At 59.2% G+C, this 23,772-nt stretch overlaps 8 protein-coding genes across 8 annotated transcripts; 4 read left to right on the top strand and 4 right to left on the bottom strand.

Annotated features, from left to right (window-relative positions):
* Nucleotides 1-232: 232 nt before the first annotated feature.
* On the top strand, nucleotides 233-1,023 carry P168DRAFT_325012 (4a-hydroxytetrahydrobiopterin dehydratase; the record flags this gene model as incomplete). The annotated part of the gene is made up of 3 exons (XM_024840939.1): nucleotides 233-388; nucleotides 485-547; nucleotides 645-1,023. The coding sequence occupies 3 exons, from the start codon at nucleotides 233-235 to the stop codon at nucleotides 801-803; spliced, it is 378 nt and encodes a 125-aa protein (XP_024696223.1). The 3' UTR covers nucleotides 804-1,023.
* Nucleotides 1,024-4,993, bottom strand: P168DRAFT_338665 (putative MATH and UCH domain protein). The gene is made up of 4 exons (XM_024841766.1): nucleotides 4,855-4,993; nucleotides 2,443-4,796; nucleotides 2,262-2,368; nucleotides 1,024-2,163 (listed from the first exon to the last, which is right to left on the bottom strand). The coding sequence occupies exons 1-4, from the start codon at nucleotides 4,901-4,903 to the stop codon at nucleotides 1,245-1,247; spliced, it is 3,429 nt and encodes a 1,142-aa protein (XP_024696224.1). The 5' UTR covers nucleotides 4,904-4,993; the 3' UTR covers nucleotides 1,024-1,244.
* A 1,071-nt stretch (nucleotides 4,994-6,064) lies between these two features.
* On the bottom strand, nucleotides 6,065-7,334 carry P168DRAFT_288087 (deoxyhypusine synthase). The gene is made up of 2 exons (XM_024836709.1): nucleotides 6,562-7,334; nucleotides 6,065-6,532 (listed from the first exon to the last, which is right to left on the bottom strand). The coding sequence occupies exons 1-2, from the start codon at nucleotides 7,075-7,077 to the stop codon at nucleotides 6,371-6,373; spliced, it is 678 nt and encodes a 225-aa protein (XP_024696225.1). The 5' UTR covers nucleotides 7,078-7,334; the 3' UTR covers nucleotides 6,065-6,370.
* On the bottom strand, nucleotides 7,206-8,000 carry P168DRAFT_99095 (uncharacterized protein). The gene has a single exon (XM_024842265.1). It carries the CDS (start codon nucleotides 7,915-7,917, stop codon nucleotides 7,333-7,335), a length of 585 nt encoding a protein of 194 aa, XP_024696226.1. The 5' UTR covers nucleotides 7,918-8,000; the 3' UTR covers nucleotides 7,206-7,332.
* Nucleotides 8,001-9,292: 1,292 nt separating this feature from the next.
* P168DRAFT_279583 (MYB DNA-binding domain protein) lies at nucleotides 9,293-15,613 on the top strand (the record flags this gene model as incomplete). The annotated part of the gene is made up of 5 exons (XM_024835799.1): nucleotides 9,293-10,462; nucleotides 10,506-10,724; nucleotides 10,825-13,425; nucleotides 13,509-13,808; nucleotides 13,844-15,613. 5 exons carry the CDS (start codon nucleotides 9,293-9,295, stop codon nucleotides 15,611-15,613), a joined length of 6,060 nt encoding a protein of 2,019 aa, XP_024696227.1.
* Nucleotides 15,614-16,804: 1,191 nt separating this feature from the next.
* On the bottom strand, nucleotides 16,805-17,648 carry P168DRAFT_325015 (uncharacterized protein; the record flags this gene model as incomplete). Its single annotated transcript, XM_024840940.1, has 4 exons — nucleotides 16,805-17,063; nucleotides 17,118-17,254; nucleotides 17,313-17,360; nucleotides 17,433-17,648. The coding sequence occupies 4 exons, from the start codon at nucleotides 17,646-17,648 to the stop codon at nucleotides 16,805-16,807; spliced, it is 660 nt and encodes a 219-aa protein (XP_024696228.1).
* Nucleotides 17,649-19,700: 2,052 nt separating this feature from the next.
* On the top strand, nucleotides 19,701-21,359 carry P168DRAFT_279585 (putative MFS multidrug transporter; the record flags this gene model as incomplete). The annotated part of the gene is made up of 1 exon (XM_024835800.1): nucleotides 19,701-21,359. The coding sequence occupies one exon, from the start codon at nucleotides 19,701-19,703 to the stop codon at nucleotides 21,357-21,359; it is 1,659 nt and encodes a 552-aa protein (XP_024696229.1).
* Nucleotides 21,360-21,637: 278 nt separating this feature from the next.
* On the top strand, nucleotides 21,638-23,771 carry P168DRAFT_264658 (cytochrome P450). Its single transcript, XM_024834869.1, has 3 exons — nucleotides 21,638-22,720; nucleotides 22,782-23,104; nucleotides 23,170-23,771. The coding sequence occupies exons 1-3, from the start codon at nucleotides 21,868-21,870 to the stop codon at nucleotides 23,542-23,544; spliced, it is 1,551 nt and encodes a 516-aa protein (XP_024696230.1). The 5' UTR covers nucleotides 21,638-21,867; the 3' UTR covers nucleotides 23,545-23,771.
* Nucleotide 23,772: the final 1 nt, after the last annotated feature.

Raw genomic sequence — 23,772 nt, forward strand, 5'->3', positions numbered from 1 at the left:
CTGGTTGGGAAGTATCCATAGCCCATACATAGTATAATAATGTGGACATAATATCATAATATGGAGTGGACTGATTCCGTGGTGGGTTAAAGCGGGACCTGCCCGCGCCAATAGAGGATAGACCCCGATGACGTATGGGTCCTATCGACCTCCTAATCTCGGCACGCAAAACAAACTACCTGTTCCTCACTACACTTCTTCCCCACGATTCAGACAACTGAACTGTAACACAATGGCTTCAACCAATGCAGCCCAATGGTCCGAAGGAACCGATCATGCTGAAGCAGACCCACTCCTGAACACCCTCCTCCAACAAGGCTGGCAACTCAACGACGACGCCAATGCGATCAGGAAATATTTTCGCTTTAACACGTATACTAAAGTTATGGTTTGTACATCATCCATTACCTACATGATATATATATGCATACATATGTATATGTATGTAGATATATATAATAAGAAAGAAGTTAATTGTGGATAGGACTACGCAAACTGCATCGCCATCAAGAGCAAACGCGCAAATCACCACTCGGAGCTAACACTGGTATGTCCATCCTTTACCCCCCCCCCCCAACCTTCCATATACTTGTAGAAAAAAGATGAGTGTGTACCTAGTAGACATCTCTAACAGTTTTATATAGAAAGCCCGCTCTGTCACCGTCCTCTGGACAACGCATGTCCCCAAAGGACTGTCCATGAAAGACCTGCGAATGGCGGAGTTTTGTGAGATGGCTGCTAAGGAGATGGTGCTTGCTGTTGAGGGGGGTCAGGAGGAGGAGTGTGGGCCTTGTGGGGGGTGAATCTTACTCGAGGGGTTGATGTGGGGTTCTTTGTCGATGCTGGGTAGGATTTATTGCGTTGTTTATAGTTAGTTGAGGAGTGGTGCTGGTGCTGGTGGATGTAGTATATATGACTGAAGAGTTGATGCATGATACTTCAACCTAGATACCCTCTATGATCTATTAAAAGGTTGGAGCCTCTGTATGGTTCGATAGACGGAATCAACTTAGCAAAGGTCAGTCCATGTGAAACAACCCAATAATTCAATTCTAAATAGTATTGTATGCGTCTCGCGCCATATTAATCGAAATCATCATATCTCATAACTTAACATCCGGGTATGCCATATCCAGACCAACCAACCAACAACCAACAAACCAGCCAAAAATGATAGAAAAATGCAATGAAATAACGAAATGCAAAACGAGCAAAAGAAAAACGACCAAAAGATGAAAATGAAGCTAAGTCCGGTAGATCTTCACGACACTGATGATACTCTTCCGGCAAATCGGGCACAAATCCACCTGCCGCGCGCACGTCACGCAAGCACACACATGTCCACAGTCGTAGAACAGCGCGTCCTGCTCCTCGCTGTAGCAGATCTGGCACAGGTCCATCTCCTCGTCGGCTACCTCCCAGTAGCTGATGCCCTTGCCGTGACGCTTGCCGTCTTTGTATCCGCCCACGTACCGGTTACCGGTCTTGTGCTCGACGAAGGTGCCCTGGCCGTGGCACTGGTTCTCTGCCCAGCTGCCGTCGTAGGTGTCACCCGTGGGGTACTCCATGCGGCCTTGGCCGTGACGTTTGCCTAGCACGAAGTCGCCCTCGTAGGTAACGACTGTGTCCGACACGTGCTTGCCCACGCCGTGGTGGTAGCCCTTGCAGAAGTCGCCGCTGTAGTAGTCTGTCGTGAACGACGCGTCGACTGTCTTGCGGCCCGTGAAGGCCTTGGTCGGGTGCTGCCGCGCCGCCGCCCAGAGGTACCGCACGAGGTGGTCTGGGTTGGTGAGGAGGCCGGCTTCGTTGAGTTGTGACCGGCGGTCTTTGGCCAGCTTGTCGCCCACGATGAAGCACGTGCCGTCCGGTACGAAGCCTTGGAAAGTCTGCAGTGAGGAAACGGTCGACACAGACGTGCCTTCTACGCGCTGCCAGATCTGGAAGTCTTTCGTCACCGGCCGCTGCAGGTGCTTCCGCAGCGCCTTCTTGATGTTCTCCTCCTTCTGCGAGAAGAACGATCCCACCGTGCGCAGGGCCTGAGCCTCCACGTCGAACAGCTGGATGAAGTAATAGACGTGATCCACCGGCAGGGTCACCGCCTGCTCATCCGTCGAGGGGGCTTCGGGGGCTTCAGGGGCTTCAGGGGATTCAAGGGCGTCGGGGCTTTCAGGGGCTTCGGGGGCTTCAGGGACTTCAGTAGCTGCCGGTGCGGCCGGGGAGCGGCCGGCTCAACCGGCGCGGGTGTGGGTGCCGGCGCTAACTCCGCCTCCGGAGCTGGCTCCGATGGCTCGGGGTCCAACTGCTGGACATCGGACGCAATGATGGCCGCGATGACAGCGTCATTCTCGGCGTCGCCGGTCAAAGAGTCCTGGCGGGCAGGGTCCGCGGAGGGGGTGACCGGGGCAGGGGATGCGGCCCGGGCCGCAGCCTCAGCCGGAGCACTTGGCTCAGCCGGGCCGGCGCCTCAACCGGCGCAGCGGGCTCCGCCCGGACCGTGGGGTCAACCACCCCATTGACGACGCTGTCATCCGACGACTCCACCGGTTGCGGCACCGTGCCGGACGAGCTAGCAAAGGCCGCGTCGGCGCTGCCCGTCGACGGCCGGTCGGGCTCCGCGCCCGCCTGCTCCGGCACGGTCTCCTCCACCTTGTTCGTGGCCACCGCCGCCTCGCGGGGATCGGCCATGGCGAAGTACTTGGCGTCGCCGTCCGACACCACCTGCATCCAGAACCGCACCGGGCCCAGCGACCCGTCCACGGTCGCGGTGAGGTCGGAGACCCGCGAAAAGGCCAGCGTTGGTCCGAACCGCTCACGGGTGTGGCCGATCTGCCACAGCCGGACGTGCTCCGGACGCAGGGGTGCCTCTGGGTCGGTGGAGTGGCCCCCCGCGATCGTCTTCCGCAGGTCCTGCAGGGTCGAGCCGCGCGGCACCGTTAGGTGCTGGACGCGACCGGCCGACTGGGCCTGCGCCATGAGGTCGTACGTGTCGAACAGGCTGTCGAGCTGGTCATACTCGGGCATGGTGTATACCTCCACCGGCACCGAGTCCGGTGTCGGGGCCCCGTCCGGCGTCGGCACCGGAGGGGTGCCCTGCTCGTAGTACGTCTTCATCGCGGCGGAGGTCTCCCACGGGCCCTGGGGACCCGGCAGGAACTCGTCGACGACATCGGCGCGGATGTACATGACAGCGATGGCGACGTCGTGGCCCGTCTTGTGGTCGGGCTTCTGTGACGCGTCGAGGCCCAAATGTGGGCCAAAGGCCGTCTTGCGGGTCAGACATTCCACGCGGTTGTCGCTGCCGTCGTCGAATGCCAACCACCGCGTACCGGGCCCGCCCGGGCGCAGGATGCTGAAGAACTTGCCCGAGGTGCGGCGCCCACGGTGTACGACGTAGCCGTACAGCACATACCGGCCGCATTCGCCCTCGAGCACCCACGGGGTCAGGTCGACCTCCTCGTCGGGTTCGACGCGGTTGTAGAGCAGGCGCCACTGGCGGGCCGCCTTGTCCAACCGCTGGCGGTTCAGCTCGACATGGAGGACGGGGGGCAGGACCCAGCGGCCCGGCTGCGCCCCCAGGTACCCCCGCAACGCCTCCTGGGTCGATGCGGCCTGGTCGGCGGGCACGCGGATGCGGGAGTTGGCCTCGCGGGGGAGGGTGTGGATGCCGCCGGCCGGCTCCGGGGCGTCCCGCAAGATAGCGGCCGGTGCGGGGGAGTCGAAGAGGCGCGCCAGGTCGTCGGCGGCGGCGGTGCCGGCCAGCTCGAGCTGGAGGGTCCGGCGGAGCGACTCCCAGAACTCGCACACGTCCCCGGCGTACTCGTGCAAATTGCGCAGGGTCGAGGTGATGGCGTCGGTGTCGACGTACTGCAGGGACTGGTCCCGGGCGCGCAGCTGCCACAGGAACTTCTGCAGGGCGTCGCACAGCGGCTTGGGTCTCACGACGCCGTTAGTGTGGTGTTCCAGCACGTTGGCCTGCTGGATGATGCGGCCGAAGGGGGCCAGGTGCAGCCAGCTGGCCAGGCCGGCGACCTCGGCGCTGTGGTTGATGACCGAGTCGCCCAACGGCCGGTAGCCCGTCAGGCCCAGGCTGTCCCAGGTGGGTTCGGAGTCGCTGGCGTGCCACCAGAGCGAGCAGGTGGGGTCGTCGACGATGCGGATGTACGCGTCGAAGGCCAAGGTGTCACTGCGGAGGAGGGCCTGGCGCTGGCCGCGCTGACGGCGGTGGATCTGGTCCCAGGGGCCGTGGAAGTTGGTCCAGCCCCAGTCCAGATTGTGGGGGTTGAACTGGTGGGAGGACGACTGCATCCAGCCGGTGCGCGGCTCATCCGGGTTGTAGAGGATGACGCCAATCTGGGCGGAGACGCGCCACGTCTTGGGGCCCGTCCCGTCGCACCTCGCGGCGGCGGGGTACTGGGCCTTGAAGGTATCCACCCAGGCCGGGTCGGCCGGGGGCAGCGCGGTGCACACTTCCTCCTCGTCCTTGCCCAGCGGCTGGCCGGCGGGCCCGCGCCGTACCGCAAAGTCGGTCTCGGGCAAGGTCTTGTCGCCGGATGGCATGGTGGGCGAGCACTCGAGGTAGATACTCAGGGAGCCGACATTGTTACCACGCGGGAAGAATTTGATGGTCCACCAGTAGCCGCCGATGTAGGCGGGTGGGGAGCGCATGATCTTGGCACGGTTGGGAGCATCCTTGGTGCCACGTACACCCTTGATGCGCCACGTCATGCGGCCCTTCTCGACGGGACGGTACTCGGGATCGTCGAGATCTGGGTGGAAGTTCTTCTCCCAGTACGGATCTAGCTGGTCAGCAGCTGCGTTGTTCTGTCGGAGGCCTGATGATAGCTTGATACTCACATTCGTAGGCACTGTAGTCCCCGTCGGCGGCAGACTCAATCTCCTTCATCTCTTCCTCGTCGGGCAAGGAGGTATCCTCCTCAATGTCCGCCCAGTAGGCATTCTCCACCTCGGGGGGCGCAGGACGGGGCGGGGTGGTGGTGGCGGCGGGGGATTGCTCCCCGGAAGCCTCCTGGGAGTCGGGCAGCGGCTGGGCCTCTGGCCGAGTCTCCTCGACCGACGGCTCCGGGGCCGTGTCGAGAATCAGGGTGGGCTCCGCGGGGGGTTGTCGGCATTGAGGGTGATGGGGGGAGGCACCTGCTGCAGCGCAACGGGTGGTTCCTGCGGGGGATCCATGGTGTGGATTCCGGCAAGGATGTAGACTCTGGCAAAAGAACGACAATGGACCAGGGAGTGGACGCAGAATTAATATATACGATGACTCTAGGCAACCGTGGGCCAGGCTACAAGTGAGTCAACGAGCGATGGAATGAGTCAACAACACAGCCCAGATCGGCGGTTAGGAACCTAACATAGATCCAGGACGGAGAGGTCTATGTGTCGACCGGTCCACGATGAGTCCGAGAATGGCCGGAGCGAAACAATGGATAAACAGAACAAAAGAAGGATAGATGAGAAGAGAGAGAGAGAGTGTGTGTGAGAAGAAGAAGAAGAAGAAGAAGAGGAAGAACAAGGAAGATAAGACGGGGCAGCCTTAGGCTTATCAGCCCAAAAGATGGGGCGCACTAGGCCGGATGCGGGTTAGGGCAGAAGGGTTGGGGATCGACCGATCGGATGGCGATATTGAAGGATATCCAATCCGAGGCCAATGACCATGCAAGGTCACAAAGACTGCAGAGGAAGGACAGATAGTGTACACGAGACAAATGCAATCTCTCACCGAAAGAAAGAAGTCTCACAACTCATGTTGGGAGAAGGAGAAGAAAAAGAAGAGAATGAGGCGCACACCGCTGGTTGGGGCGGATCGGTCGGCGGTGGCAGAAAAACGGTGATTGGCCCAGGGGAGTTGCCACCTGAGGCAGTTTTAGGAGGTGCCTGCAAATCCTGCCAGTTCCAACCGGTGGTTCAGGTGTCGAGGCCGGGTTGCCCCTGGCGGGTACGGATACCGGATGCGGTGATCATTAATATATATTCTACTGATATAGTATCTGTTATATAATATGGAATCATATAGATTGAAAATACATCTTATATTGTATCAGGGATCATGGTGATATTGGTGCTCATACAATGTCCATGTTCAATATCGATAACGGTCTAGGCCGTCTCCACACGGCCTGAGGCACCGGTCGCCTCCAGACCCACTTCGGTTATTCGGCTGTTCTATATTTGACATTTCATACGGGGGACCCGGAGACCCTGGACCCGAATAGGAAAGGAACTGGAGAAAAGGGAAAATAAGAAGAAGATAAAGATAAAATTACAAAGAAATCACAAATAAGGAGAATGGAAGAAAAGGATAGTCCCTCTAGTTAATGGAATTATGTACAACCCGAATCATCTCTATAGACCATGTTTAACGACCAGATCCCTCCGCAGACGGTTCAGACGCCCGTGCAAACGACCCCGCCACAATCAATGGCACCACCACCGTTGCCTCGGCAAACACCTTGACTGACGAGGCGTTGGGCTTGATCTTTCCCCAGCTGACCGCCTCATCTGGCCGCGCCCCGCGTCGCTGCCGTCGAACTCCTGCCCCGTGTTCACGTACACCGCGTGTTCCGCTCCGTTGCGCATTAGGCACGCGTTGGCGATGTGGTGCTTGATCACCCCACCCCCGAGGATGATCATCCCCGCCCGCGCCGCCTTCATGGCCATCAGGTTGATCCGTCGCACGTCCTCCACCACGTCGATCCGCAGCCGCTGCGGGTCCGATCGGAACGTGTGGAAGGTCAACATGTCTCCGAGACTTCCGTCCGTCAGCGCCGGGCAGAACACCGGGATCCCGTTGCGCGCCGCCCAGTAGAGCACCGAGTCCTCGTTGTCGATCTCGCGTCCCAGCCGCTCCGTCACTCGGCTCGGCGTCCAGTGGAGCTCGTCCTCGTCGTTGCCCGTCTCCCGCGCCTTCTGCTTGGCGGCCTCCTGTTCCGCCAGCATCCGGTCGAAGATGGGCACGATCCAGTCCTCGAACGCGCAGTAGTTCTTGTTGGGTACCACGAGGTTGCCGATCCGGTTCAGCCCCTTGGCCCGGAGGCCCGCCCCGGGCGCCGCGAAGGTCCCCATGTACGTTGGCCCCAAACACTTGATCAGGTCCTCCTCCACGCCGCCCGCCGTCGTAACGATGGCCGACACGTGCTTGTGACGGACGAGGTAGCGGAGGGTATCCCGGAGGCCGGACGAGATGAGGTTGGAGGTGTAACCGAGGAAGATGGTCGTCTTTTCGCCCGTTTCAGGGTGTCGATAGGCGCGCTAATCACGAGCACAACAGCAGTTAGCCAATCATTCTTCCTGACGAAGAATGGACGAGGACGCCATTCCCTACCATCTCGTTGACAATGCGGGTGGCCTCGGCGACGGCACTGCCCTGGAACCCCATGAACTCCATGTTGTCCACCAGCTCCGCCACGGTGATGTCACGACCCTGATACTGTTCAAAGTCGACGCCCTTGACTTCCCGGGCATCCTCAGGCGGCGCATCGGACGGCACCAGGACCGCCTCGCGAGCCGAGTCAAAATTGGTAGGATCGGGGGTGGGAGACATGGTGATGGACGACGGCGGGGTCGGTGGAGACGGCGGAAATTCGACCGGACGAGAAGGGGAAAGGGTGAAGAAGGGTGGATAGATGGATAGACGTAGTCCTCTTCATGCAACACAATACCGGATGTTATAAATTGGAAGGAGAGTTGTGATCCATGAATGCCGGAGACAGAAGTATGGCGACCGAAAAAATGGTGGAGAAAGAAGGAGGGGAAAATCTCGATAATCAGATGTGGGTGCCTGGGGCAGACACGGAGGGGCGAGCCTGCTGCAGGCATGCAGGCATGCAGGCGTGCAGGCACCCAGGCACCCAGGCACCCAGGCATTGGCATCGATTTCCTTTTCCAGACTGAACATCCATCCATCAAACCCAATCAATCCATTTCTCCATCCATGGATACTCCTGGATCCACTTCCAACTTCATCTTCCCTCTTTCAGTCTAGTTGCTGCGGTGGAAAGTCTGGGACTCCCATCTCAACGACTCCTCCCTCCTCACAGGCTCCATTCAAGGTTCTCTCTTTCTTTTCTCCTCATCTGGCCTGAACATCCTTTTTATCGACCTCAACGGAAACGATCCATGAAAGTATTCGAGTGAGGACCTCCTCCATCATCCATTCTGATTCCTTCATTATTAGTCCCTCTTTCGACCTTTCTTCGGATTCATTCCCTCTCCTGGACATTTGTTTGTTCCGAATCATCTCCGGCTGTCACATCCGGCGTCCCTGCGGCGTGACGAGATTTTGCTCCCCAGTCCGTCGGGTTTCAAGACATCCGACGCAAGGGTCTAATCATCAGTTCTGGATTTTGTGTCCTGTCTTTCTTCGTCTCGAGTCGGACGGTGCCCGTCTTTAATCCCGGTGCACCATTCCATCGGATTGGTTTTGGACGACAGAGCAACGTTGATGTTGCAGACGGGGAGAGCTGGGTTTCTCTGTCGTGGTACGTTCAATTTCGCTTTCTTCTCTCTCTCTCTCTCTCTCTTTTTTTTTTTTTTTTTTTTTTTTTTTATCTTTTTCAGATTATTATTTTGTTTTGATGTCAGTCTTTATCTTATTTTTGTTTTGAATTCTTTTTCTTCACTTTCTGTTTGATATTATTGGCCCTTGTTATGTCGCTCTTTAATGTGGCACCGTCTCCCTCATCTCCCGCATCATTCGTGTTGGCTTTTTTCCCCCGAGGGATCCTGGTCGATGGATGGACCGTGTCGCTAGATCAGCCAAGCCTTTCCCACCTTTCCCAGACGATCGTGGCCAGACAGATTGGCTCCTCTGCACACCCGAGGGCGTTTCGTGGCGCCCGCTAGACCGAATCGTCGTGCACTGGCCGGCATTATTCCTGACTCATCTGCATCCCGACCGCGTTGTGAACGCCATTGCCCGATCCGGTCTAGCGCTTTGGCCCGTGCTCTTCCCACGCCGTCCTCGGTCACGTGGTCTCCGTATCCCCCCGTTCGCGCTTCTGCCATTTCTGCTGCTGCTCGCGCGGGTCGTCTTGTCGCGCTTCCATGCTTCATCCTCTTCCCCCTCGGGTCGGGATCTGCCTCCAACTGTTGATTTATTTGCATTCGTCACTCCTTCGATCGTTCTGCGGTTGCTATTGTTCTTTGCATTCGCGGGTGGATACCGTTCATTCAACCCCCATTGCTCAGTGCACCTCACTAACCCGCCCTGTACGGCAGTCCCTTCCTCCTTCTCTGCCAGGTTTTCCCTTTCCGCCCACCACTTTAGCATGATCCGGTGATGTCGTCACGATACCCCCATCCCTCAGGCTACGGGGCTCGAGACCGTTCCCCACAACGCTTTCCCGACCGTCGACCACCGGCTGGTCCTCGTGGCTCCGACGATGGCAATCTACCGCCGCTCGGGCGAGAACCGCCCCGAGGTCCCAAGGCCCTGACCGATCCCCACCGGGGTGCCCCCTTTGGTGGTCGTGGACGGGGCTACCCGAGCAGAGCGGATTTCCGGGACCGTGATCGGGACCTCCGCGACCGCGATCGAGATCGGGACCGAGACCGTGACCGTGACCGAGACCGCGATCGTGATCGAGATTTTCGTGACCTCCGCGAGGGCCCGCCCCCCTTCCGGCGAGACCTCGACCGCGACTGGCCCCGACGCGATCGAGACTTCGACCCTCGCGAGCCTCGCATAGGCTTCGGCCGCGGCCGGTCGCGCTCGCCCCCGCTACCCCCGCTACCCCCGCGAGATTTCCGAGACGCGCGAGAATCGATAGGAAGGGACCCCGACTTGGTCCGCATGCGCCGCGGATCCCGGGACAGTCTCCTCTCGGTCGGCTCTAACGCCCCCGACACACCCTCGTCCGCGCCGGGACATCACCCCCGCAGTGGTCCCATCCGCGGCCGCGGCCGTGGCGATTGGGACATTGGCCGGGGTCGTGGCCGGGCCCCGTATCTGGACGACCGGGACTCATTCCGCCGTCGCAGTCGATCTCGGGACGGCCGATGGGACCGCGAGCGGGATCGAGACCGTGACCGCGACCGCGAACGGGATCGCGAACGGGATCGCCTGATGGATCGGGACCGTGAGCGGGACCGGGATCGTGTGCTCGACCGGGAGCGCGATCTGGATCGTCGAGACCGGGATCGGGACCTCGACCGTCGCGAGCGATTCGACCGCCGGGACGAGATCGACCGCCGCTTCGATCGGGAGGATCGTGATCGCCCGGGCGACCATTGGAAGCGGGATCGCCCCCCCAGTCGCGCCGAGAGTCGCCTGCCCAGCACCCCGACGCTCCCAGTCGGGCCCCCGACGACCCTCCCCGCGGCGCCTCCGTTGGCAGATCGACTGCCCGACCCCAGCCCGGACCTGCCCCGCAAGCCGTCGGTCGTCGACAGCCGCCGCGAACTCGACCGCGTCGAGCCTCCGGCGCCGCGCCCGGAACCCGCCAAGGAGGTCCCGCCCCCGTGAAACGCTCCCGCCGCCCGCTGCACCGCAGGTGCCGGCCTTTGGGTCGGTCACGGCCCCCATCCCGGATCTGTCGCCGGAGAAGCCGCCGCCGCCGCCCCCAGAGAGCACCGCCACGGCGGCCACGCCGACCAAACTCGAGAAAGAGCCGGAACGCCCGGAGCCCCCGTCCCGTCCGCCCGTCCACCCGCCGACGGGGCCCAAAGCGGAACGGATCCCGGCGCCACTGCCGCCCCTGCCGCCGACGGAGGTGCGAGCCCGACGGGAGGATGCGCCACGGGACGACGCCCCGGATGTCCAGCTGGAGCTCCCCGCGCGGCCGCCTAAGCCCCCGACGGGCCCCGCCCCAGCGCCCCCAGCGCCCCATCGCCCCGAAGCGGTCCGATCTCTCCCCGCCGACCGCCCCCGCCGCCATGACGGGCAAGGACGCGGTGGTATCTCCACTGCAGTCGCCGTCCGCCATCCGCCCGCCTCCCACCATGCCCTCACCGGAAATGGCCCGCACTCTTCCCCCGGCTGGTCGGGGATCGTCCCCCGACGCTCTGACCTCCCCGCGACCGCAACCCGCAGGGGGCATCCCCACCGGTCCCCGGGCCCTCCAGCATCGCGGCTCCATCTCCCGCGGCCCCAAGGGCATGAAACAGTGGGTGCGTCCGGGATACCCGCGTCCGCCGCCGGCAGCCGGCGCGACGGCCCCCCCGAAGCGCGAGTCGATTGATGCCACGGCGCAGGGTCCGCCCAGCCCCGATACCGGCCGACGCGATTCACACCTGTCGGTCGATGACGGGTCGGGGTTGGAAGCGGGCGAGATTGCCCCCGAGCCGGAGGTGTTGCCGCCCAAGCGCGAGCCGCCACGGTCCTCCACACCCCCTACCGTCATGGAGGCCAAGGCCCGGCCCCCGCCCACGACCCGTCCGCCTCCCGAAGCGCCGGCGGAGGCACCCCTAGAGGTGTCGGCGGAGGTACCCCCCGAAGCGCCGGCGGAGGCATACCCCGAGGTGCCGGCGGAGGCACACCCCGCTGCGACGGTTGACGATCACCGGCCCCAGCCTATCCCAGACTTTGCCCGATCAAGCGACGAAGAGGAGGAAGAGAACGTGGTGTTTACCCAAGACTACCTCGAGGAACGGCAGCGCATCTTCGAGAAGGACCTGACCGCGCTTCGAGCCGATTTGCCGCCGTCGCCGCTGACTGACCCGACAATTGTGAACCTGCTGTTGCGCATCCAGCTGCTGGGCATGATCGCCAACGAGACGTCCTCGCCCCGACCGCCCACGCCGGCTCCGGCTCCGGCTCCCGTCGAAGGGGGCGAGAAGCTGGACGGGAAGCCCCCGGTGCTCTCCCCGGATGCAAAGCCAGAAGCCCCGGCAGATGGTCTGGAAGTTCCGACCAAGATGGACCTGGACACCCTGCCCCCGGCCGATGCGGTCACCGTCGACCACCTCCCATTCCTCCATTCGGGCCCGCCCACTCCCTTGTCGGATCTGGACACCTACCACGCCAACAAAAATGCGAACGAGGCGCGGAAAGACGTCTTCCACTCGGAGATGATGAGGCGGCGCAAGGAGGTTGCCCGGAAGAACGCGGCGCTGCGTCAGGAGTATCTCAACTTCTACATCCCCTGGCGGTTGCAGATCTGGGACCTGGACCGTCAAAAGAACAAGCCCATCGTCTCTCCAGATCCCGCATCGCCCCCGGCGGGTGCCCTGGCTGTCACGCCCACGCCCGTTCCCGAAACCCGAGAAGGCCGCGAAGCCCGCGAGGGGCGACGATACAAGGGCAACAGCGAACTGGACTTCCAGAATGCCTTGCGTGCCTCCGAGATCTCGGCCCAGGAAGAGCTGGAACGGCGGCGCGGGAACAAGATCACGGCGCACCCGGATCTCGCGCGGGAAGCTGAGATTCCCGACATGCTGGAGTTGCCCGAGGCCCGCGCCCGCATCTACAAGGATACCAACAACATTGTCGATGCGTCCAAGGCCATGGAGGTCTTTGAGTTCTCCCCGCCGCCCGACGACTTTACCCCTGAGGAACACGAGGTCTTCACCGACGCCTTCATGGCGCATCCCAAGAAATGGGGCAAGATCGCCGAATCTCTGCCCGGGCGCGGTTACGCCCAGTGTATCGTGCACTATTATCTCACCAAAGAGGAGATCAAGTATAAGGCGAAACTCAACAAACGCTGGAGCCGACGAGGCCGCGCCCGGCGCTCCGCCCGTCCCAAGTCCAACGCTCTCATGGTGGATCTGGGCGTCGTCAAGCCCGACTACGTTGGCGAGGAAGAGCCCGCGCCCGTCACGGATACGGGCCGCCCACGGCGTGCTGCGGCACCCACGTTTGGCGACTCGTCCGCCGACCCCGATCATTCCAACGGTCGCCGGGGCAATTCCGGCAAGGATGGGGAAGCGCCCGAGAAACCGGCCGGTCGTCGCGGCGGTGCCCGTACGGGTGCCGGCACTCGTGGTGGTCGACGAGGCAAGGCTGCGCAGCAGCAGCAACTGCAACAACAGCTTCTGCAGCAAAAACAGCAGCAGCAGAAGACAGCGACACCGACTGCAGCCGAGCCGCCCGTCCCGCCCCTCCCGGTGGGTGTGGTGGCGTCCCCTGCGCCGCCGACCAAGGTCGAACCGGCCGGGGTTTCAATGGATGGCACCATCGAGACGACCGTTTTGCAATCCAGAGAGCCCGTGGAACGGGCACCAGCCGAAGCTCCCCCGCGCGTGAAATCGGGACGTGGTCGCCAGCGAGACTCGGCGTTCGTCCTCGAGTCCACCGAAACAGAGAGCCCAGGGGCCTCGGCGGGACGGCAGTCGGAGAGTGGGCATGGCTCTTTGCAGCCGACGAGCTACTGGTCGGTCCCTGAACAACGCGACTTTCCTACTCTGCTGGCCCATTTTGGTCGCAACTTCGAGGGTATCTCGAACTTTATGAAGACCAAGACGACAGTGATGGTCAGTACACGTTCCACCTTTTTCTTTTCTTTTTCTTTTTTTCTTTTTTTTGTCAATTCCGTGCATCGCTAACTCCCCATCAGGTCAAGAACTACTTCCAACGGCGCATCGACTCCGGCCAAAAAGACTTTGACGATATCGTTGCGGATACGGAGAGTAAGAAAGCTCGTGGTGAACGAACCGGCCCTCTTCCAACCCCTAATCCCGCCTCCAAACGCCGCTACGAAGCCACACCCTCCTCCATCGTGCCGCGACCTCTGGCACCGCACACGGAGGCTGCCCCCGAGACAGACGACGGCCGACTGGCGCCCAAGACTCAGGCGGTCGCTGCAACACAGCCCGTTCATTTGCACGCGCGCCCACCGACGGAGAAGGAACGCTCGGTATCCCGCTATCCACCGCTGGCTCAAGCCAGCAGTGCACCTATCGCCCCGGCACCGTGCTGACCGAAGACCCTGCGCGAGGGATGCGCCCGCAGGCGGCCATGTCGTCACGGATGCCCGGTCCACCCTTGGGTTACTTTACCGAGGATCGACGCGAGATCCCCGCGGTGCTGCCTCAGGCGACCCCACGATCTCAGGAGACGGCGTCCCTGGCCGCGCGACCAACGCAGGTTTCTGCCGCAGAGATGTCGCGAATGGAGCCGTTGCCTGCTCACGGATATCGCCCCGCCGACGTGCATGGGTCACCTCTCCTCGCTGGCCAATCCATCATTCAGTCATCGCAGCAACCCTATATGCAGTCCACCCTAATGCCGTCGGCCTCTCACTCGCGGCAGACCAGCCTCAGCAAGCCGCCGGGCTCGCCCGCGCCGCCACTGCAGCGATCGGAGGCGGACGTCTCGCCCATCCGCCGTGACTCGGTGAGTCAGAGACCGTTCTATGCCTACCCGGGCCAGCATCCTGCGATGGCACAGCCTCCGCCCGTTTTGTCACCGGCCACGGAAGTTCCGCGACCAGGCTCCACGCCTCTTGAGCCACTCGAGACGCCCCGCCACGTCCCGGCGAAACGGTCCAATATCATGAGCATTCTCAATGATGAGCCCGAGGAGCCACAGCCGCGTAAGCGGTTCGCCAGCGACCAGGCATCGGTGCCGGGCGGAGGTGCGGTGTCTCCGTCGCGACCAGTGTATTCCGGGGCACCGTCCTACTCGCAGCAGCCACCCGCGCGACTGGAAGAACAGAAACCCCCACTGTACAGCCAACCTAGTTCGTATGCCCAGCCACCGCGCGGCTACTCGGAGTATTCGTCGTACGCGCCCATGTCGGGCGGCTCGGCGCCGACAGGCAACGACTGGATGGCTCGATTCGATCCCCGCGGCCAGCAACCGACGCCCCAGCAAGCGCCTCCGCCGCAACCTAGCACTCGGCCCCCTGCTTCCATGGCCCCGCAACCGCCCTTTTCTCCCTTCACGTCGGCTCAATCGCTATCCGGGCCGTCGCTTTCGACCCTGACGGCGCCGTCTCCCGCCCCGACCCCTTCGCCGGCACCCTCCCAACGGCCCTACGCCGGATCCGTCTACACTGCATCGCCCGCACCACACCCTGCGTCGGTGTCGCGCGAGCTTCCGCCGCAGAGTGCGATGTACCGACCTAGTATCGGATCGCCGACCATGCGGAATACGGGCATCCCGTACGGGTCTCGCGCGGGGCCACCCACCCCCATCCAGTCTCCGTCCAGCCTTCTCGGGGTGGGTCCCCGTCAGGCCTCGGCGACCACGTACGGCTCGCCGGTTCCGGCCCATGTGCAAGGCCCGCCCACCCCAGTTGGCCATCAATCTTACCAGCAGCACGTCCAGACTATGGTCTCGGGGGCGCATCAGCCACCGGCGCATCGGACTCCGCTTGGGTTCAGCGGGGGCCCGTACGGTCGTAGCACGCCGCCGCCCCCACCTCCCTCACAGCCCTCACAGACCTCGCGGGGTCCCGTCCTAGCGGGCGGTCCACCTCCAGGAATGACCATGGCCCGGCCATACAGCCCGCCCACGATCCTGCAGCCCAGCCCCGCCGCGGGTCTTAGCTATGCTGCCGGTGGACCTCCGCCGCCAGTCGGGGCCGTGCACCCGTACCAGACCCGTCCGGGGACCTTGGCCGAAGTGGTACACACACCGGGCCACCACCGCGGCTACAGTCAAGGGTCAAACGTGGGACTGCCAGGATCAGGCACGCCCCAGCATCCACCCCGTTAATTCCCCCCTCTCCCCCCATCATGTGATTGATTGAATACCTTGCATGTCTGTCTATATCATTTGTCAGTGTATTGTAGACTCTTATTTTCATTCTCCTTTGCATGTGCTTTCGTCCCTCCTTTGTTTAGCTGGATGTCGGATGTATGTACAATAAATGAGGAATGGATTAGTGGCGTGTTGTGGATGAGATATCATCCGCGGCACGACCACCATACACGAGTTACCAACCATTAATATCGTAAGATTAGTTTACTCGTAGTTTGATATGTCCCAGCTGGTGGGTCAACTGGTTTCTTGAAGCGTTGTTACTTTTGCTAGAATCAATTAGGTATGTAAAGCTGGCCCGTCTTACCCGGTGTCACGACGGCCTTCAAATGATGTTGTGAGATATGCACTCAGCAAACGTCACCCCACGAACTGTGGTTTTAATTCTTGCAATCTTGTAACCGTTCATGACTTTCCCACGGTCTTTAAGAGTTGTCAAAATGTCGAATAGTTTTGGACTATTTCATTGGTCTTCCCACAGTTGGCACAAATATAATGACTATTTATATATATATATGGACCAGAGATAATACCTCCCATATATATCCTTCGGTATTCTCGATGGATCAGTTAGAGGGACACGGTATGAGAGTCTATAGTCTGTGTCAGCCTTCACGGCTATATCTTTTCGTCGGTTGAATATGTATTTGATGGGTGGAACTATGGACTCGGGGGTGGGGTCTCATTTCACTAGGTCCATCAAATCTTCGCTGATGGTAGCTTGTATCCGGGCTTCTTGTACCTAGGCTGGGACTCGCATACTGTCCAGTGTCCCGACCAGTTGGGAAACCAACCGACGTATTGCTCCTAGTAAAGTCCTTCGTATAAGAAAAATGATATCTTCGATAAAACTGACAACTCTATACAAGGTAAACTGCCGGCGGTTCCACCCGTTGGCGGCCGTCCGTATAAATGAGGTAGTCCCAAGGACCGCGATATAAACATGGCCACGCAGGCATAGATAGGAAAAATCAACGATCTACTCCCCCGGACAATTCCCACGGTTCAAATCAAATATGTGGAATATAAACATCCAGATCAAAAGGGCGAATCAGCGGGAAGACCAGTGTCACCCTCGCAAGGCACAGCACAGCTAGACAAGTCATCAACACCAGGCTCTATCATACGGCCGAAAGGGAAGAAAACTCACGTATATCCAAAGACCATACCACCCTTCTTGAATTGATCCTTGACACCGCCGGAGCACAGTCCTTCACCGTACTCCTTATCCACATCCCCGGACATGGATTCCCAAGTGTTCAGAATGATCTCACGATCATCCCGATAAAAGGTAATCTGAGGATTGCAGATGCCCTCGCCCTGACAACCTTCCGCTCCTTCAATATCCTCATTGACCTCGTCCTTGTCTTTGGCGGTAAAGACAATGCTATACTTACCAATACCACTTTCATAACATGTTAGCTCGGGGAACTAGTTGCCTCGCGGATAGGAAACTCACGGGTCAGTGAAGTATTGTTTTCCGGAAATCTTCTTCTCGTCATCCCACCAGCACACATTCCAGTCTCCATCATGCTCTGTAGGCTCTCTGTCTTTCCCAGTGCTCTCACCAGGGGTTGTGTTCACGTTGCAATTTCCCTGGTCCCTTGTCAGTCTCAGTCCACCCAAGTCTCTTTGTGCCCGGATATCTACTCACCCCACCTTGGGTAGAGATGTACATCAGACAATTCCCGGACTCCATCTCCTACACAACGGTCAGCAGCTGATCAATAGATGGGTACCTTCAACCCAGGATCTCCCTCCACCAGTAACATACATAAGGGCGGGCCTTTCCGTAACCCAGATGGTCCAACCGACCCTCGGTCCTTTCGCCGGCCTTGGTACCCCGAAGAAACTTCACGAACATTCCCCCCGCACGTATGAGGTTTCTCTTCTCTAATCCATTTTCTTCAAAAGTGGCATTATTAGGAGGAACGGCTAATGCGGACGACGTCGCCGTCAAGCAGAGCAGCGGTACGAGGAAGTTCTTCATCGCGATGGGCACGAAAACGGATCAGGTGATAGTCGATATAAGTCTTGTTTTGAGGATCGGATGGTTTGCTGGCAACTGAAGGAGCTGGTTTACTTCTCTTCTTCTTCCACTGGAAGGGCCAGCAGCTACCCTTTTATAGCCCATTCCAGGGCCTTGAGCCATTTGGATCGGCACAAGATTGTAGCACAGCCTGCGCCCGCAATCTGTTTTCTTCCAACACCCCATCCACGAGAACTGCCTTGACTGAGCTTCCCTCGGGGATACAGAATTGCTGTTACGGAATGCCATGCTCAGATGGAGAGTCATGTCAGCCTCAGGGAAGCTTGGCACGGGGGCCAAAATATGGCGTCTCCTATGGCCTTCTGCCATCCCGCCATGCACCCGTCGCAGCTAGCTGCTTTCATATAAGCTCACCAGCCTTGCGCGCTTGGCGTTCGCAGGAGTGCCTTCCTCCCAAGGGACCACTGTCCCCATTCGGCTAAGTCTCGTCTTTCTACTCCGTATGGGGGCGGAAAACGTCGAGTGCACTGCCTGGGGCTGAAGGGTAAGCGCCCCCACTATCCTGTCATCACCGGATATTGCGTAGATCGACACCGTACATACATAGCATATACTATGCACAATGCTTGGTCCAGGCAGCCTTGTTGCTGATCTCCTTGGCCTAGTGGTGTCGAGAACCGAGAATATCAAAGAGACCGGCTCAAACCGCATAATCTATGCCAGTCACGAGACGTGCACTGTTCACCCTTGTTTTTATACAGAAAATGGTAACTCGCGGGTTGAGCCCAGGCCGAGGGTTTCCATTTTCTGTATAACTAATCCGCACCCGTGCTCACTGTCGATCAATTACCTTGATATCTCTGTCGAGCCGCTAAAGGTCTTGTCTGGTTCTACGACTGCCTGCAACCTGAGGATGAATGGGTGGGCAATGGGAAAAGATCCGAGCATGTTAATAATCCAGATGTATGGCATCCCACGTCTACCGGGGAACGGACTGCGTGCTGGTATCCCTGATAAAATGGTTGTCTGACGGCCATCTCATGGCGCCATCTGGACGCCACGTCCTTCCTGCATCGGGTTCGGTCGGTCGCACAGCAGATGGACAATGAAGGATCCCCACTTATTACCACGGAACTATGCGACGGAAGCCAGATCAAGGCAGCCCACATACCCAGCATGTATACGCAAGGGGTAAACTCGCATTGACTCCGACAGCGAGCCGTGAACGCGAATCTGACTGCCGCCCATGACGGCCCGCATGATATGGCTGCCCTCTTCTCAGCGACCATCATGACGCCGTTTTCAGGGCACACGCCATCGTGATGTCATGCAATCACAACCAGGTTGTCTTACTCGTGAAAGCCAATTGTCATCGCTAGTGCCATTGCGTCATAACGCCCCTCGGCCCTCGGATTACTCTTTCGAGTCATCCGATAAGCGCCACGGCCAATCACTCGGTCGAGGTACATGTTCCCTGGACTGGGTCAGGGGAGTTACAGGAAAGACAACATAACTGCCCTCTCTGCTAGACGCAAGGATGGTCGCCACTCGCCGACTCTGCGGACTGGCCGACGGCCCGTCCTGACAAGTGGCCCGTCTGGGATCCCGGGGAGCCCGTTTGACTGTCATCCACACGATTTGCCCCATGCGAGGAGGCCAACGTGGAATGAGGTAGTGATGGGCCTGGGGAAGGTTCTCTCCTACCCCATTGGAGAAGGGATCCGCAAGTCATACCCAGTCGTGAGATCTACACCCGAGGCCAGCGATCTGATGGGGGAGTCGAGAAACGCCATGACGTCGAAAAACCTGGGGTTTCTGAACGCGGATCGACGATGGGGTGACCGCACCGACCAGATATAAAGCTTGGATGATTGGTGCCTGATATCTTTTCTACCTTTGACCATATTTTTATACCTGTGCTACTGTCGCCCTTTCCGTGGCCCAGTTCGACTCATATCTTGTGGCCTCACTATACAATCTTTATTTAATTTGATTTTACGATTGTCGTCTCCCACCCCACTCGTCCAAGGTGGTCGGATGCATCGTGCCACCATGATACCCGACGAAATCACCAATTCGCCCACGCCGACCGAGGGCCTGAAGAAAGAAAAGGACCAACCCCACCCCACGAGTCCTACGCAAATTCCTAAGAACACCCACGCCGAAGATGCAGCGCAGTCGGATGGCGACAGCGAACCGCACGGCAAGTATACGGCCGACGGCAAACGGGAGCTGACCGAAGACGAATGCTACGAAAAGCTGGGGTTCTGCTTCCCGTGGTACAAGAAATGGGCCATCTTGACTGTAATCTTCACGGTGCAGATGTCCATGAACTTCAACTCCAGCGTGTATGCGAACGCGGTGACGCCGCTGTCCGAACACTTCCATATCAGCGAACAGGCGGCCCGTGTGGGACAGATGATCTTCCTCGTCTCGTACGCCTTTGGCTGCGAGCTGTGGGCACCGTGGAGCGAGGAATTCGGGCGCTGGCCGATCATGCAGCTGAGCCTGTTCCTGGTCAACATCTGGCAAATTCCCTGCGCGCTGGCGCCTAATTTCGGTACTATCGTCGTCTGCCGGTTCCTGGGCGGTCTCAGCTCCGCCGGCGGCTCGGTCACGCTGGGGATGACGGCGGATATGTGGGAAGCTGATGATCAGGGGTTCGCGGTGGCGTATGTGGTCCTGTCGTCGGTCGGCGGCACCACCATCGGGCCCATCTTCGGCGGGCTGATCCAACAGTGGCTCCCGTGGCAGTGGAATTTCTGGATCCAGCTGATCTTCGGCGGGGTCACGCAGCTGATGCACTTCTTCTTCGTGTCGGAGACGCGGTCCACCATCTTGATCGACCGCGAGGCGAAGCGCCGCCGGAAGACCGGCGAGGACCCCCACTGCTACGGCCCCAACGAGATGCGCACGCCGCGCCTCGACGCCAAGGATGTCTTGCACGTGTGGCGCCGTCCCTTTGAGATGTTCGTACGCGAGCCCATCGTGCTGTTCCTGTCCCTGCTCTCCGGCTTTTCCGACGCCTTGATCTTCACCTGCATCGAATCGTTCAACCTGGTCTTCAAGCAGTGGGGCTTCCAACCCTGGCAGATCGGCATGTGCTTTGTTTCCATTATCATAGGATACGTGGTAGCGTACGGCATCTTCCTGCCGGACATCTGGCGGCAGCGTCAGGTGCGGCAGAAGCACGGCAAGGACGCACGCTTTCCGGAGCGCCGCCTGCTACTCCTATTGTTCATTGCGCCGCTGGAGACGGTCGGCCTGTTCGGGTTCGCCTGGACGTCCATGGGCCCGGACTATACTCACTACATTGTTCCGTTGGTGTTTGCGTTCCTGATCGCCATCGCTAACTATGGCATCTACATGGCCACGATCGACTACATGGTGGCCGCCTACGGGCCGTACTCGGCCTCAGCCACGGGTGGTAACGGGTTCGCTCGCGACCTGCTCGCCGGGCTGTCGGCCATGTACGCGACACCGATGTACAGCAACATTGGCGCCAACACGCGGTTCCACCTGCAGTGGGCGAGCACCATCTTGGGGTGTCTGGCTATCATCGTGACGATCCCCATCTACGTCTTCTACTGGAAGGGGCCTGAGATCCGGTCGCGGAGCAAGTTCGCGCAGACCCTGGCGGCCGACCGGCGAAAGAGCGAAGGACGGCGGGCGAGTCGACTGGCAGGGGACGAGAAGCCGTATGGTGTGTAGAAGAGTGTTATCTGGATCGACTGTAAATAGTATCACGATTAACGGCATTATGTATTTACGATGTATTCTATATATTTTATATTCTATTTCAGATCATTTTATTTCTATTTATCCATTACTCTATCCATTTATTTATTTTTATTTGCTGTATCGCCCTGCATTCCGCGCGGAAGGACATTCCGAACCACCGCGTCTTGACGGACGGAAATCCTCGGCGACGGCGCATCCCCCGCATCCACTATTGATCTGCTGCGTCTTCTCCGCACTCGTCGTGGCACCAGCCGTCTTTTTCAATTCTTCCCCGCCATTTCAGTTAGTTCCACGGAGTGCAGTCTGCTTTCTTTGGGAATAAGCTCGGAAATGTCCCGTGGGCGGATGTCGCTGACGGCCTGAATAGCATGACGTTGCGCTGCCTATAAATCCCACCAACCGCACCATCCAGCTCTGACGTGAACCTTCTCCGACCAGGGTCTGTGTTTAATTCTCTTTGCATTTCTGTCATCTCACGATGGCTATACAAACGGTCGCGATCGCCGCTATCGCGGTGGTCTACTTTATCATCCGCTATTTCAACCGCACCGACGTGCCCAAGATCAAAGGCCTCCCCGAAATCCCCGGCGTGCCCATCTTCGGGAATCTATTACAGCTCGGCGACAAACATGCGACGGTAGCTGGCGCGTGGGCGAAGAAATTTGGCCCCGTCTTCCAGGTGCGCATGGGCAACAAGCGCGTGGTCTTCGCAAACAGCTTCGACTCGGTGCGCCAGCTCTGGATCAAGGACCAGTCCGCCCTCATCTCCCGCCCTACATTCCACACCTTCCACAGCGTCGTGTCCAGCTCGCAGGGTTTCACCATCGGTACTTCCCCCTGGGACGAGTCGTGCAAGCGCCGTCGCAAGGCCGCCGCCACCGCGCTGAACCGCCCCGCCGTGCAGTCGTACATGCCCATCATCGACCTCGAGGCCACGGCCAGTATCAAAGAATTGTTCAAGGATAGCCAGGGCGGAACAGTGGACGTCAATCCCACGGCGTACTTCCAGCGGTTTGCGCTCAACACCAGTCTGACGCTCAACTATGGGTTCCGCATCGAGGGCAACGTCGACGACAAGCTGCTCAAGGAGATCTGCGACGTCGAGCGTGGCGTGTCCAACTTCCGCTCGACGAGCAACAACTGGCAGGACTATATCCCGCTGCTGCGCATCTTCCCCAAGATGAACAACGAGGCGCAGGAGTTCCGTGAACGTCGCGACAAGTACCTGACTTATCTGCTAAGTATCCTCAAGGAGCGCATGGCCAGCGGCACGGATAAGCCCTGCATCACGGGCAATATTCTCAAGGACCCTGAAGCGAAGCTGAATGAAGGTAACTACCCTTTCCATCGGATCTTCCTACTCTCCAACCCTCAATGCTAATATCTCCCCAGCCGAAGTCAAATCGATCTGTCTGACCATGGTGTCCGCCGGCCTGGACACCGTCCCTGGAAACCTCATCATGGGCATCGCCTATCTCGCCTCCGAAGACGGCCAGCGCATTCAACAAAAAGCATACGACGAGATCATGGCCGTGTACCCCGACGGCGACGCCTGGGAGCGCTGCCTGGTCGAGGAGAAGGTCCCGTACATCACCGCTCTGGTCAAGGAGATTCTGCGATTCTGGACTGTCATTCCCATCTGTCTGCCGCGGGAGAGCACTAAGGATATCAAGTACGAGGGGGCTACCATTCCTGCTGGAACGACCTTTTTCATGGTGCGTCTCTCTTACCTTCTTTCCCATATTGCTGTTTTCTTCCAGCTTACTAACTGGCAATATAGAACGCCTGGGCAGCCGACTACGACGAAGACCACTTCAAAATGGCCGACCGCTTCATCCCCGAGCGCTACCTCGAGGTCGGCGAAGGCTCCGGCACCCCCCACTACGGCTACGGCGCCGGCTCGCGCATGTGCGCCGGTTCTCACCTCGCCAACCGCGAGCTCTTCACGGCGTTCGTCCGGCTCATCACGGCCTTTACGATGCATCCTGCGCGTGATCCGGCTGATGCGCCTATCCTCAACGCTATTGACTGCAATGCTATCGCCACGGCGCTGACGACGGAGCCCAAGCCGTTTAAGGTGGGCTTTAAGCCGAGGGATGAGGTCGCGTTGCGGAGGTGGATTGAGGAGAGTGATGAGCGGACGAAGGAGTTATAATCTTTCTTTCTTTTTATTCTTTATGATACTTTGAGGATCAACGTGTGGAATGATATAATATTGATTGACTAGGATAGGATATGATCATCACGTCGTATTTTGCGAGTGATTCAAATGGAATGTACTGTGTATACTACGCTGCAATGGGATGAGCGAAATCTCCAAACATATTATGTCTAGCCACTATTGAGCTCATCACGGGTTTACCCTATCTTACCACAGCCCTTT

Source organism: Aspergillus campestris (genome assembly GCF_002847485.1).
Source record: "Aspergillus campestris IBT 28561 chromosome Unknown P168scaffold_2, whole genome shotgun sequence".
NCBI classification, from domain to species: Eukaryota; Fungi; Ascomycota; class Eurotiomycetes; order Eurotiales; family Aspergillaceae; genus Aspergillus; species Aspergillus campestris.